Raw genomic sequence first — 15,823 nt, forward strand, 5'->3', positions numbered from 1 at the left:
ATATTAAAATGAGGTTGACTCAAATACTTTTAACATTTATCGAATTTTAAGCACTTTGTTTTTATTTCTAAAAAGTTGGTTCTTCTGAAAACAGCAATGTAAAAATAGTAAAATCATAACCATGTAGCCCAAAAAGCAGCCTCTCTCAGCCTATTATTATAAGTGTGGTTAGGAACTGCTTAGTTAATCTAAACATGTTTTGGTATTTTTATTACTGACCAGTCTTTACCTCCTCCCACAGGTGAGAACCCCCACATAGGTATGGACATGATAGACAATGACCAAGGATCAAGTAGTCCCAGTAATGACGAAGCAGCAATGGCTGTCATCATGAGCCTCTTGGAAGCAGATGCTGGGCTGGGTGGCCCTGTTGACTTTAGCGACTTGCCATGGCCGCTGTAAACACTACATGTTGCTTTGGCAACAGCTACAGTATCAAAGTGCATTACTGGTGGAGTTTTACAGTCTGTGAAGCTTACTGGATAAGGAGAGAACAGCTTTTATGTGCTGATTTCATAAAAGCCATCTCAGAGCCATTGATACAAGTCAATCTTATTATGTGTAACTTCAGACAAAGTGGAACTAAGCCTGCTCCAGTGTTTCCTCATCCTTGATTATTGGGCTAGCTGTGGATAGCTTGCATTAATTGTATATTTTGGATTCTGTTTGTGTTGAATTTTTTAATCATTGTGCACAGAAGCATCATTGGTAGCTTTTATATGCAAATGGTCATTTCAGATGTATGGTGTTTTTACACTACAAAGAAGTTCCCCATGTGGATATTTCTTATACTAATTGTATCATAAAGCTGTTTATTCTTCCTTGTAAGAATCCTTTACTATAAATATGGGTTAAAGTATAATGTATTAGACAGTTAAATATTTTTAATAAATGTTTCCCTTGTTCTATAAATACTGTTCCCCTTTTAAATAATTAGAAAAAAAATTCTACATGCTACAGGGCTGGATCATCAGTTTCTACAGAGGGTGCTTTAAGGACGACCCATGCCAATTAACATTTGCAGTACCTTTCTGGCCTTTATAATAATTCTGGGGTTTGCATAATTTCCCCATACTGCTAGCTTAGCTGTGCTGTTAAAATAGTTCATTTCCAAATTACTGCAATTTTATGTGAGAACAAAGATGTTACTGTTTACAAATTTCAAATCCTCCGAAATTATAAATTCAAGATTATAGGTAACAAATTGATTTCTCTACTGCTACCCCTCTTTACCACTATTTGCAATTGTATGGCTTCAAACACTGACCCCAGACAAAAAGCACCTAAATATTTCTGACTCCTTCTTGAATTGGACCACAGAATATTTAAAATAGTATTTGCATGAATAATTTGCTAAGCAAAGCAGCAAGATACAATAGAAAAACCACTGAACTAGTATCAGAAATTGGCTCTGAAACTTAGGATCACTATATGATCTAGTAAAGTCATTTTGCCCTTCATATAAGGTTGGACTAGAAAATATTCTCTTTTCAGCTCTGGTATTATTTTGGATTTATAGTATATTTTATAATTAGTAGGGAATTTAAGTGCCTCATCACACATAAACCAAGTTATAGTTCTTTGAGCTACTATATGATTTCTAATTATACCAACAAGAGAGGAAATCTAATTAATTAGGCTAAAAATTTGGTCAAGGTGGGTATAAATTTGGTCAGAAACATTAAAACAATGGAATTTTATTTTGATGAAAAACTTGAGTTTACAATCATTTAGTATGAAGAGCAAACACTTCATTTTCCTATCCCATAACTCTTAAGAAAACAAAGCATTAGTAAATAAATATCTGTGAACAGATTAAGGGTAAGGCAGACTGGATAATAAACCACCTCTGATGGTCACAATCCCTGCATGTGACTCACTCTAAAGGGTGAAATGGCACTGGAGATAACCGAACTGTTAAGATATGGGCATTGAATCTCATCCTAATCATTCAAATAAGCCCAACATAAATATTCATTTTTTGCTCATCGTGGGCAGCAAACTATACACATTTTACTGAAGGAATACTTTGATAGAAGCACTTAAGTTATATTGTGCATCACAACTATAAAATGGCTTGAACAGTTCCATTTAACCACCATTTATAAAGTGCAACTATATAATATTCTGCATTTTATCTGGGGTGTGATGAGTAGCAATCTAGACTGAAAGCACCCCAGCTGCCAATTTCAACCACTTCTGAAAAAACCTAGATGTGTGAAAAAGGACTGTCCCCCATACAAAGAACCAATTTCACAAACCTACTGGTAAACAAATACATTTATATAACTGGAACTTCAGGATGCTAGAGTTGTACTCATTTAAAAAACCATTCAGCTACCTTTGGTCTTTAAAAAAGCCTACACTGCAATATCCTAAACATTGTTATGTGCATCTCACAATGAAGAAGAGTGGCCTTGCAGTGCAGAATGAGAAGAGTACAACATCACTGTGAAGAGTAGCATGCTATAGTTTCAAGGAACATCAGCATCACAGCATTGGATTCTGTGCATCGGGATCGAGGTCATTGTTGCCAGAAGGAGGATGGATAGGGAGAATATCCAGCTCATCCACTTGCGGAGTTGGGTGCATGACTACCAGCTGGTCTTGGGGAATGTCTGCGGCAGCTGCTGCAAGGTTGGTAATGGATTTACTCTTTACACACTGAAAGTCTACATGCCGACTCTTTCCTTCTTCCTTCTCCCAGGACATTCTAATAAAGGGTCTTTGGACATAGTTGTAAATCACTTCTGGGCGGCCCCCAGGCCTTTTCTTTACTTTTTCTTTGTAGGTAGGATAACCTGAAGGAAAGAAAGGTTTTAAAAACTGAGGATACACATATATGCAAACATTTCACACTCAATTTTGCCTTAGAGGGCTTTTCTGCTGTAGATCCTGAACAAATAAAAATTGAAACAAAGACGGGAAAACAATATTCCACCCACCTACTCATCAGTTCACCAGCCAGAAATTAAAATCCTACTGATTTATTCACATAACCTTCCACAGCCTTTCAGTTAATATACCAACCACCAGAAAAACAATCCTAAAGTATGGAGGGGATTGGCCCCCAGTGCAATGGTGTATAATCTAGAACAGATCTTGGGCTCTAGCTGTGTATCTTTGATGTCCCTAAACCATTTTCTTCACAGGATTGTCTGGCCTAACGGCCTACAGTTTATTGCCAATTAGCCTTCTAGTTTCCTTAAACCTAAGTCTCATCTCCATATTGCTCTGGGTTTTTTCTTTCCTTTTTTTGTTAAATGACAAAGAACTGTATAGCTCTGCAGGTGGTTTTAGATATTTCTGTACCTAGGCCAGCAAGGCCAACACTCTAACCTCCCATATCTTTTTTTTTTTTTTTTTTTGAATGAAACAGAGTCTCACTCTGTTGCCAAGGCTAGAGTGCTGAGTGCTGTGGCATCAGCCTATCTCATAGCAACCTCAAACTCCTGGGCTCAAGCAATCCTACTGCCTCAGCCTCCCAAGTAGCTGGGACTACAGGCATGCGCCACTATGCCCGGGTAATTTTTTCTCTATATATTTTTAGTTGTCCAGATAATTTCTTTCTGTTTTTAGTAGAGACGGGGTCTCACTCTTGCTTAGGTTGGTCTCGAACTCCTGAGCTCAAACGATCCTCCCGCTTCGGCCTCCCAGAGTGCTAGGATTACAGGCGTGAGCGACCGTGCCCGGGCTCCCATATCATTTTAACATTACTACTCCCAACAACCAAGCAGTTAATTTAGATTCACATTTCCAAAGCAGCTTTCCCTAATTATTAATACCTTCCTCCTTTGGATCATAGTCACTGAAAAGTGAAAACTAGTAAGGACAACCCTAGATTTAGAAAAATTTCAGTTATTTATCAATAAGGCAGTTTCTCCAAAGATAAACTGTCTTTAGAAACAATTACAAATCCCTTCCCTCCTTTTTACTGGTAAGAATTGCTACTTTGGACTAGAGATTGGCAAACACTTTCTATAAAAGGCCAGACAGTAAATATTTCAGGCTGTGGGCTACAAGGTTTCTAATGAAACTACTCAACAATGCCACTGTAAAGTGAAATCAGCTACAGAGAATACGTAAATGAATGAGCATGCATATGTTTCAATAAAACTTTATTTATAAAAAAACAGCAATGAGCTTGTTAGACCAGCTCATGGGCCAGTTAGACCACGATCAGAATCAGAAAGAAATGGAAAGGCCTCACTTAGTATGGGCTCAATGGTGACTGCATAAGGGACTATATGTAGATATCATTGGTAGCTAGTATATTTTTTTAGCCACGTGTGAAGCGTGTGCATAAGTGGTGGGGGTGAGGGAGGCACAGAATGTGAGCAAGGCTAAAAACCTTCTGAAGACCTACAGAATGTCTTCTTCTTTTGACATTTCCAGTCAATTACCATTTGATGGGCAGAAGCAGAGATCAGAAAGGTCTCCATCTCTATTACCTTATCTTTCATTCCTTCTGGACTACTGAAAGACTAAAATTCCCATCTCATTATATTCCTATCTGTCCTCCACACAGAATCACTGCTCTAGACAAACATAATCATATTACATCCTTGTTTAAAAACTACCAATGGTTTCCTTATGCTTAAAGGGAAGGTCCATGCTACTTAGCATAGTATACAAGGCTTTTTTACAACTTGGTTCCGACCTACTTAATCTCATCTGCTATCATGCTATACTTCCTCTAACTCTAGAGCTCTCAAGTAGACCCACCACATTAAACTTTCTCCTAAATATGCTTTGGTGCTTTTACACAAATTGTTCTGCAGCCTATTCCCTGTTGGCCCTCTCACCCCTGCAGCTTCACCTTCTTTTATCCCTGGCAAAAACATTAAGACTCTCCACAGAGTTAATGATTCACTTCTATGCTCTACAGAACTCCCATTTTAATAATACCTACAGCACTAAATTGCAATTACCTTTTTGTATGTCTGAATTTCTCACCTATTTAGTAAGTTCTTATATGCCAAAGCCAGCACCTTTATCTGTATATCCCTGTGCCTAGCGTATAGTGCCTGATAGCTAAACAAATATTTGAGCAAAAAGTGAATGAACTACCACGATATATCAGTTACAAGTGATAATCTCTTCCTGGATATCCATCTTACTGAGAATTTTTCTTTTTTTTTCAAAAATAATGTCTGTCACTGGCTTTGAGATTTACCAGCCTAATCATTCAAGTAATGATTTAGCAGCTATGCATCAAAGAATTGTAATGCCAGGGTGCTGCCGTAAAGGTGTTTATGGTCTATTAGGAGTGATAAAATTTTTCATAAAGTCAACATCCCAAACAGCAAATATATGCTCATAAGAGAAAGTGTGAAGGCAATGGTGGAGGTGTAAAGAATTCAGAAGAATGGGATTCCAATGGGCTAAAATAGAAAAACCTTCTTGAAGGCCTGCCTTGTGCTGGATCTTAATGGATGAGAAGAAGACTGGGATGGGAAGAAATAAAGGGAGGGTAAAGGAGGCAGACAATATCATTCTAAGGAGAGAATGCCATAAGGTAAGATACAGAGGTAGGAACATACAAGATGTGTTTAGGAAACCCTAAGACAAGTATGACTGGAGCACGGCATCTGTATTGGGAAACAGTGGGAGGTAACATTAGAAGACAGATGTGGGGTGTGGTGGGGTAGGCATCGTGGCTCACGCCCGTAATCCCAGCACTCTGAGAGGCTGAGGCAGGAGGATTGCTTAGGGTCAGGAGTTTGAGACCAACCTGAACAAGAATAAGACCCCATCTCTACCAAAAAACAAAAAAAATTAGTTGGGTGTGGTGGCATGTGTCTGTAGTCCCAGCTACTTTGGGAGGCTGAGGCAGGAGGACTGCTTGAGCCCAGGAGTATGAGGTTGCAGTGAGCTACGATGACACTGCTGCACTCTAGCGGGCAACAGAGCAAGACTCTTGTCTCAAAAAGAGAGGAAAAAAAAAAAGATAGATTTGAGACAGATGGGGAAGAACTATGAATAAATTATACTCTTTATTAAAGAAAGAGAAGCTCAGATTTATTTCAAGCTTAGTTTGTTAAATCTTGCAGAGAACAAAATTTTGGACACAGGTCCAGAATGACAGAATTGGGACTTTTGTAGATAGCTGAGCTTTTGGTGATAACAGCCAGTCGTCCTACTATTGTCTTGCCATTTCTGCCTAGGATTCAGAAGGTAGAAAAATTCACAATCCCATCTAATTAAAGACTTCATTACTTTGTCTTGAACTTCCTGTATTCTGTAAGAACTATAATTCAACAATATTATTTCAGAGATTTTTTTCCTTAAACATCAGACTCTGCTATAAGTCTCAGTCAATTACTCTGACAGAACAGAGCTTTCCGTTAAGTTCAGGACAAGGTTCCTAATGATGGGAGTAAGGCCATAACTAATGTGGTCTGCTAGATTAAAAAATGTTCTTAGTTTTGTGATACCATATTCATATTCAGATATTGCTATAGTCAGGTCTATCTAAGGCCCATTCTACTTAATTATAAGCAGGATTTGGGGGTCTGTGGGTTTGTTGTTACACAAATATGTCTCTGGAGCATAGCTGGGAAAGCACAAATAACTCCTGCCTAAATTCTTCTCAACACTATAGTTCCACTGAAAGGCACTTCAACTTTGGAGTTTTTTATTTTGTCTGTTTGCCCTATCCTTTACTAGAACAACATCTCTCACTCTCATAGAATTGGGTTCTAAAGGCAGTTTAGGACTACAGGAGTTTGCTACTCCATCTAGCAGACTATATTAGTTATGGCCTTACTCCCATCATTAGGAACCTTGTCCTGAACTTAACGGAAAGCTCTGTTCTGTCAGAGTAATTGACTGAGACTTACAACAGAGTCTGACGTTTAAGGAAAAAAACTCTGAAATAATATTGTTGAATTATAGTTCTTACAGAATACAGGAAGTTCAAGACAAAGTAATGAAGTCTTTAATTAGATGGGATTATGAATTTTTCTAGACTCTACATCCTAGGCAGGAATGGCAAGACAATAGTAGGACTGGCTCTTCTATCCAGCCTTATATTTCATCATCCCTTCTCACAAATCCAAGTTCTTTCCTGTCCTCCTCGTGTCCTTTACATACCAACCGGATCTAACTCCCATGAAAGTCAACACATTCAATACTCTAATAATCGGATTTCTTTTAAGGGACTTGGGATTGGGAGGGCAGGGGTTTGTTGGGGGGGGGGGGGTAACACAATGGCCAACATGGAAATCTGAATTTTTTTCTTTGATTCCAGAAAAATCTCAACACTTCTAGTGGAATTTAGGAAAAGAAAAGAATGCTTCAGCAGCTAGAAGCAGTTATTGAAAAAATAGTAGAAGGGCCTGGTCAGTTACTGTCCTGCCAAAGTCAAGCCCAATTTATCTAAGCTTGTAGTATTGCCTTTTGTAAAATTTTAAGAATTTTTAAATTTTCTTTAATGTATTAAAAATTGTCTGTTGGCTGGGCGCAGTGTCTCACGCCTGTAATCCTAGCACTCTGGGAGGCTGAGGCGGGTGGGATCGCTTAAGCCCAGGAGTTTGAGACCAGCCTGAGCAAGAGCGAGACCCCGTCTCTACTAAAAATAGAAAGAAATTATCTGGCCAACTAAAATATATATAGAAAAAATTAGCTGGGCATGGTGGCGCATGCTTGTAGTCCCAGCTACTCGGGAGGCTGAGGCAGTAGGATCACTTAAGCCCGGGAGTTTGAGGTTGCTGTGAGCTAGGCTGACGCCATGGCACTCACTCTAGCCCAGGCAACACAGCGACACTCTGTCTCAAAAAAAAAAAAAAAAAATTGTCTGTTAAAAATTTTCCACTTAATATATTATTTCAAAATCACTCACAGACTGAAATCACAGAGACCTGAATTCAAGTACTGGTTCTGCTATTTATTCTCAATGAAACTTTAGTAAGTTATTTAACCTCTTAAGCTTCAGTTTCTTCCTCTTAAAAATAGAAATAATGTTGGATAACCAAATAGCCTCATTTGATAGAAGAAAGTTCTATTTTACAAAATACTACCAGCTGATAAATGTAAAAGGAATGATAGAATTAGAAAATGATAATTTTGCAATCCCTAAGGCAATTACTGATTCAAGCAAAAATTATCAGCTACTGTTTAAAACCTTTAAGTGATGATTAATGGGGAGCTGTACATTCTTATGGTATCTAAATAAAATCACACAAATAGCTTAATCTTATAATGGAGGGAGATCAGGCTGTCACCCACTTAATCAACATAGATTTAAGTTAATCCTTTAAATCTAACTTAACTTTATAGGAATTACAGAAGACAAAAGAATAAACCGAAGGACACCACAAGGAAGTAGTAAGGCAAATCCAGAAGTGGGACTGTCTACAAGACAACCAGCCTAGACTCTTCAATAGGGCAGGGTCATAAATAAGGAACTATTCTAGATTAAAAGATCTGACATCATAAGCAGTTAGTTATGAGATGTGGGCCTGGACTGGATCCTAGTTTAGAAAGACCAGCTACAAAGGACACTTTTGGGGAGCACTGGGAAATTTTAATGGGGATTGATACTAAGGAATTATTAATTTTCTTGGGTGTGATAAAATATTTTTAGAGATGTATATTAAAATATTTAGAAGTGAAGTATCATTTTATATACATATGTGTCTGTGTGTGTGTGTGTGTGCGTGTGTGTGTGTTGTGTGTGTATATATATATAAAGAGAGAGGGACAGAGAGAGGGGACTATTTTAATGATTTTTAATGGGGTTAATGTAAGGAGTACTTGCCATTAGGTATTTATGATTATATAAAATTCACTTAAGAGTTTAGCTCAATGCTTAGAGCACTGTTATTATTCCCCTGTGACAGAGAATGAAGTCCTCACTTTCAGTAACTAACTTACATGTAGCTTTTCTGTAAATCATTTATTCACTATTTGAGATCCCCTGTACCTAGGAAGTAGGCCACATGTTAGATATGCAAAATGCAACTTGTCTTCTCTCAAGAAGCTCATACTCCATGACTGAACAGAGTATTATATAACAAATTGCTCTACGGAGCAATTTCACAGAGGTTCCAAGATTTCAGAAGATTTGAAGGATATAAAGTAGTAGCCATGTAGAGAAAAAGAAAGTGGGGTGGGAAGGATGTAATTTCTAGCAAATCTCATTTGATTATCACAACCATCCTCTAGGACATACAGAGGATTACACCCTCTATAAAAATAAAAAAAAAACCTGATGCTCAGAAAGGCTGAGAGATTCACCTTAAGACATTTGGCCAGCACACTCCTTAACATGGCCTACAAGACCCTGCATCTTCCAACTGTACTTTACCTCTACTACCAACTTGCATATGAATTATATCTCTTCAAATCTCCTCACTTATTATATCAGCCATATCTATGTTTTCTGTACCTCAAATATATTAATACCAAGCTCACCTCGACACCTTTGCACCTACTGTTTTCTCTTCCTAGAACCATCCTTATCATCAGGCTTCAGCTCAAATGTCTCTGTCTCAGAGGTCTTCCCTGTCCTTCCATTCTAAAGGAGCTGCTAATTGCCTTCTCACTAGCTCTGAGAACAAGCTGCTAAATCCCATTTTTACAAAATCATGCACCCACCAATGCTTCACATGTCAATAATTCCACTGCTCTTTAAGCCCAAAGTCTACTCGCCTTCCTGTGCAAAAATCCTGTTTCTAGTCATTCTTCCCATGTCTCAGCAGCCCACTATTATGATCTCCAATGGTTCAACCGGGTTATGGATCTACACTATTATCTTCATTATCACCATCACAAACACATACCAAGAATTTACTATGTACCAGGCACTTTTGTGTTTTTCATGTACTAACTCATTCTAATGTCACAATAACCTTAGAAAATACTTATTAATACTTCCATTTGAGATAAAGAAACTGATGCACAGTTTTTAAGTGTTTTGGCCAAGGTCATACAGCTATGAAGTAATAGGATTTGAACATAAGCAATCTGACTACAGAGCCTTTTCTCTTTATACCATGCCATGTTATGCCAAGAAAGATATTTTGCTCTTAGTAAGGGTATTTTAAAATGAAAGAAGCATCAGATAAGGCATATAGAAAAATTCATTTAAATCATAAAGTAAAAGGCTATCTAAAAATGTATGCATTAAAATAAGATAAAAGAAGTTTTGTAATTTTTATTTAACTTGAAAATAGCTAACTATTACACTTTAAGACACTAGAAAGCTACTAGTACTGCTTTCATATGAATTTCCAGAAAGTAGTTATGTCAGAGTTTTTCTCAAAGTATTTAAACTATACTCTAAATAGGATCCAATTGTTTTTAACCTGGTTTTTTCAAAAGAAAATTAATTGAAAATGTCTTACCTTCTATTCCCAATCTAATCTTCTTAAGACCCCTCTCCTTCAAAACTGATTTGGCCACGTCTCTGTTTTCAATGTATTTGAAAAATCTATATAATTTTGTGCTATAAATAACTGGAAACAAAAAGACAAAAATATTTTTGTATTAAAATCAAAATACTTAGAGATAAACTTAAATTTATCTTGATCATCAAAGGGACCTAACAGCCCTAAAAGCCCAAATAATGGATGCAGTAATGCCAAAGGATGACTAGCCAACATGACAGGACAATATTCAGTACAGTTAATATAGAAGCAAATGTCTACTTAAGTGGGAACAAGAAAAGCTTTGACAACCAGTCAGGTAACCCAATCCATAGGAAGAAATCTCCTGAAAGACACATCATATATACGCTTATTGGAATGGGATCTGCCCCAAGTTTCAAAAAAGAAGATGTCAACATCACATCATTATCCCATGGGCAAAGTAAAGGACTTTGCTAAAATGCCTGCAAGGCCTAGTCTAGAAGGGAAAAAACTGCCTTGTCAAAGAGTACAAAACAGAAACATTTTACATTTCATGGATTGAGCAACTATTAATAATTCCCCGAAAGGCAAAGACCCTCCCCACAAATTGTTTTCCATTCAGGCGAACAGCCCCATTTAATACTGATGTTAAAAATGGCAGATTCGAGCAAGTTCTGCCTAGGTTAGTCTGTTTAGAGCAAACTGGCTTTGCAAAGGACAGACATTCCACTGACAACATGTTGAGTCTTCCAAATGTGCTGGGAACTTCAGGGAGTTAGACTGATGGACCTTCCTCGCCTTCTCTCTTTCAGGTGGAGTTATCTCCCTTAAAAGGTGAACTGCAAAGGTTTTTTCAAAAAAAGAAAAACACACTCACAAACCAAACATGCTGGTTTAAGAGCCAATAAAAGGAAAATACGTATACAAATTCAACTTATGGGGTAAATTTTTGATTATTAATACATCATTAAGATTGCTGATATTTTAAGACAAAGATTTTTTGACATCTCAGAAAGGATAGTGTCTGCCATAAAGTCACATTTAGAAAAATCATGATGGAAAGGCTAACTCTATCTCTTCAAATGAATCTTCTTCAGGTTGGAACACCTTGGCAACATATTTAGACAAATTAAGTAAAAATTAAGTATGTAAGTCCTTCTAAGCTTCAAAGTTTAAGATAAAAAAAAAGATAAAAAAATTTTTGAAATGGGAAGTTCAATGATGGAAAACAAAAAGGCAGGTTTATAATAACTTTTTCACTATAATGTCATTTCCGTGCTCTATGGTTGGCTCTACTTTCTTGGAGTCAAACCTTTTGTAAAGTAAAACATAAGCTTATTCATTCCTTTTTCTCAACAGAAAATAATTTAGCATACTTCTTTTGATTTTTGGTAACCCTTCATTTTTCTTGTGTTTTGTTCAACTTTTTATTCCACATAATTATTATAGAAAACCATTGTCAACAAAGAGCCTAGGACTGAGGAAATAGCAACAGAAATGGCTATCACTACAACTATCCACAAAAGAATTACAATACTCATTTAAGTACATAATGCAAAAGAAGTATCTCAATGTAAATGCTGAAAAGTGCTACCATAACTTGTGTTAAAATGATCTTTTGAAAATCTTCTTTAGAAGTCAAATAGCATACCATTTGGAATCTGCTTTGTTTTGTTTTTAGAAAAGAGTATGGAAGATGGAAAAATCAGAGATCAAAGGATTTTATTACTTACTATATTTCTGTACTTTTTTACTTAAACCCTAATCTTTACCAAGTCAACAGACTGGAGTACAGAACAAAATGCTAGGCTATTCTACACAGTTCCTTGAGTCATTATTTCAACTTTTCTTCTCAATCTATGAAACTGGTAAAAAAAAAAAAAATACTAATATGAGTTCATCAAGAAAAACAATATAAGACAGATTTTCTAACAACAACAACAACAACAACAACAACAACAACAAAAAACCCCAAAGATGCTAATTACAAAAGTTTACAAACAGAGTAAGAAAAAAAAAAAAATAGTCATTGCTGCTCAAGATATGCTGTTTTGGTCAGAAATACCTAAAAGAACTATAGTTCCACAAAGCTTTACGAAGGATCATTGTATCCTCCAGAACATATATGCTATCTAAAAAACATCAGAAAGGACAGTATCTGTCATATAGTCACATTTAGAAAAATCAAGCTAAAAAGGCTATCTCTACTTCCTCAAATGAATCTTCATTAGGTTGGAATATCTTGGCACAAAATGAAATATACTTAGACAAATTAAGTAAAAATTAAAGTCACCCTCAAAATCAATGAGTTAAAGCTTCTAAATTAATATAAAAACAAAAACTCATTTTTTTAAAAAGCTATTTTTATAATCTACTCCAGGACCTACTTCTCCAGGATGCTTCTAAATACAAAGAAAAAAAAAATCTATCAAGATCCAGACAGTCAACAAAGCAAACCACTTCTGGGTATGGCATAGGTAGAGGCACACTTTTTCTGTACAGGGCCAGATAGTAAATACTTCGGACTTTGCGAGCCATGCAGTCTTTGTTGCAACTACTCAACTCTGCCACTGTAGCACAAAAGCAGCCATAGGCGATACATAAAACTTTATTTATAAAAACAGGCGGCAGGCTGGATTTGACCCACAGGCTATAGTTTGCTGACCCCTGGCATATAGTGAGAGTTTTTCTTTGCAAAAATAAGAGATAATCTGGGATGATTCAGGAGAGAGAAGACATGCCACAATACTTACTTTGTGAATATTCTTCTCCCATCTGTGGTGGATATTCTTCATCCCAATCAACCACATCATCATCTGTAAGTACCACTATATGGCATTCTCGTTCCCCACTCTGGGCACTAGCTACCATGAGAGGGAGGATCATCTCTTCCAGATAAAATTCAAATTGTTTACGAGCACCATCATTCGATAACTCATGCATTAGGGCACCTGAAATGAAACCCACAAAAATACCTTGGTTTTTTGGATGGCTGGTAAATAAAAGAAAAGCAGAAGGAAAGCACAAATAAAACACTAGATTAGTTCAGCATCTCTTTTGGGACCCTACAGATAATTTACTGGTTATTTCTCAGTCACCAAAACTTTTCCTAGGAAGAATTCTTATAGAATTGTAGAATCTTACAGCAAGAAGGGCCAATTAAAGACATACAACACAAGCCCTCCATTTTACAAATGCATTTGCCTAAGGTTACAAAATGAATTTGCAAAGTCACAATTAAAACCCCATCCCTAGCCCAAAGTAATTTTCACTATATCAAATTATCTTTCATCACTATATGCAACTAGGTATGCCTTAAAGTATATCTTAAAGATACTTTTCAGATTATCCTTATGAACTGAAATAGTTCTCATATTCCACTACCACATGTTCTTTCTCAGAAAGTTATTCACAAGCAGCATTAATATTTCAGTGTAGGAAGAGAGGTGAGATGAGAAGGGTCTACAGGACTTGGAATAAGGCAGGCAAAAGGCCAAGCAAAATACAACATGGTGCAGGAATTCCGCAGAGGACTTTACCCTATAAGTGAGAGGGTTAAAAGGTAGACTTCACACTCCTTAAGTTAGACATAGCAACTTCAACTTCCTAAATACATGGCCATAAACTCACCTGAACTGACCTAATCTTTCTTCTTTTATTCCTACTTTAATGGCAATGTCCTGTCTCCTATCTAAGACTCCACCATTTAAGGATCTACTGCTATGGTAGCAGCCTGGAGGGAGAAGTTGAAGCAACTGTCTGTATGAATGTGAGTGTGTGTGAAAAAACTGGGAGAGGGTTAAAGGACACTAGAACTCAAATCTATAGTCTCCCAAGGGAAAGCTTTTTTCCCCTTACAAATTGTCTCTATAATTATATAAGTAATAATAACATATAACTAATAGTACATAATAATATAATAAATGATTGATTAAATAATTGACCCTCTATATTATTAATAATCTATATTATTATTACTTAGCCATGTCTCTGTCTAGACAGGCTATTTCCCACTATTATTAATATTTTTTAAATTGTCTTTATAACCAAATTTCTCTATGTCCCTCAACAAATTCTCTTCCCCCTAACTTTTGAACTAATTCTTTTTTTTTTGTCCTGCACCCAATGGCATGTGCGCATGCACTTGCGTGCACTCTCTCTCTCTCTCTCTATATATATATATATATATGTATATATATATATGTAGGGTTTTTTTTTTTTGAGACAGGGTCTCACTCTACTGACCAGGTTGGAGGGCAGTGGCATGATCACAGATCACTGCAGCCTCAAACTCCTGGCCACAGGCAATCCTCCCACCTCAGCCTCCTGAGTAGCTACAGGTGCACACCACCACACCCAGCTTGAACTAATTCTAACCTGGTTTCTACTCTCACTACTCTATAAAAACTGCTCTTGCTGTGGTCTGCAAATGGCCTTTGTATTGTTAAAGATAATGACTATCTTGTGGTCTTGATCTTATTTGACCTCTTGGTAGAATCTCTTACACTGGACCACTCCCTCTTTCTTGAAACACTCTCATCCCTAAGAATCTCTGATATAATTATCCCTATGTGTTTTTTTTTCTCTTCTCCGGCTATTCTTCCTCAATAACCTTTTCAACTCTTTCTCCTCTAGCTGTTCATTAAATACTGGCATGTCCCAAGGCAACTTTAAGTTCTTTTCTTCCTGAACTCTATACTGACAATTCCCAAATTTATTTCTACTAATTCTGTCCTCTATATTTGAGATGTGTTATACTCAACTGCCTTCTAGAAATTTCTACTTGGATGCTACCTACCTCATAGGATCTCAAACTCAATATATCCAAAATTGAACTTATTAACATCATTTCTGTCTCTCTCTGCATTGTTTTCCCAATCAGTAAAAAAAAAAGTTCTCAGAATCATCTCAGAACAGTGCTGGGCATACAAGAGGCACTTAAACATCTGTAGAATAAATGAATAAATCCTTGATTCCTCCTTCAACTTCTAATTCAAATCATTCTCCATGTCTTCTTAAACATATCTTGAACTGTGTCATTTCCTTCTTCTGGCAGACAATATTTTCCAAAGATGGCTGCAATATCTCCTATGCCACAGACTTTTCTGCAAGGTGACCTCAACATCTCCTCCTAAGAGGTAGAATCTAATTCCCCTCCCCTTTAATCAGAATGGTCATACAGATGTGCTAGCAACCAGGAGAGCATGATGGATAGTGCATGACTTCAGAGGCTGTCAGGATAAGGCTTGCCATTTTCGCCTTGGTCTCTGTAATGCTCGCTTTCCGAATGCTTCCTCTCTGAAACCAGCCTTCAGGCTTTGAGAAGCCCAGGACATTATGGAGAGGCCCCATGTAGGTACTCTGACATTTCTAGCTAAGCCTAGCCTTTGGGTCATCCCAGTCCAGGAACCAGACATATGAATAAAGCCTCCAGCCTTTTGAGTTACCCTAGCCCTTTAATTCTTCATAGA

The 15,823-nt window shown here is 37.0% G+C and overlaps 2 protein-coding genes across 15 annotated transcripts in view; one reads left to right on the forward strand and one right to left on the reverse strand.

Annotated features, from left to right (window-relative positions):
* The window catches only part of ARNTL (aryl hydrocarbon receptor nuclear translocator like), a 102,568-nt gene extending 101,656 nt beyond the window's left edge, over positions 1–912 (forward strand). For all 11 annotated transcript variants that reach the window (XM_045557557.1, XM_045557563.1, XM_045557562.1 and 8 more), the window contains one exon: positions 242–912. In XM_045557557.1, the coding sequence (XP_045413513.1) occupies positions 242–402 (161 nt within the window). In that variant the 3' untranslated portion in view covers positions 403–912. The remainder of the gene's footprint in view (positions 1–241) is intronic.
* Positions 913–1,681: 769 nt separating this feature from the next.
* BTBD10 (BTB domain containing 10) overlaps positions 1,682–15,823 on the reverse strand; it is a 73,768-nt gene continuing 59,626 nt past the window's right edge. For 3 of the 4 annotated variants that reach the window (XM_045557573.1, XM_045557572.1, XM_045557575.1), the window contains 3 exons: positions 13,106–13,303; positions 10,350–10,460; positions 1,682–2,801 (listed from right to left, as the gene is read on the reverse strand). In XM_045557573.1, the coding sequence (XP_045413529.1) occupies positions 2,491–2,801; positions 10,350–10,460; positions 13,106–13,303 (620 nt within the window). In that variant the 3' untranslated portion in view covers positions 1,682–2,490. Of the gene's footprint in view, positions 2,827–10,349; positions 10,461–13,105; positions 13,304–15,823 lie in introns of all 4 variants that reach the window. The other variant, XM_045557574.1, reaches the window with a different exon arrangement.

The sequence above is a fragment of the Lemur catta genome, chromosome 7, assembly GCF_020740605.2.
Source record: "Lemur catta isolate mLemCat1 chromosome 7, mLemCat1.pri, whole genome shotgun sequence".
Classification (NCBI taxonomy): Eukaryota; Metazoa; Chordata; class Mammalia; order Primates; family Lemuridae; genus Lemur; species Lemur catta.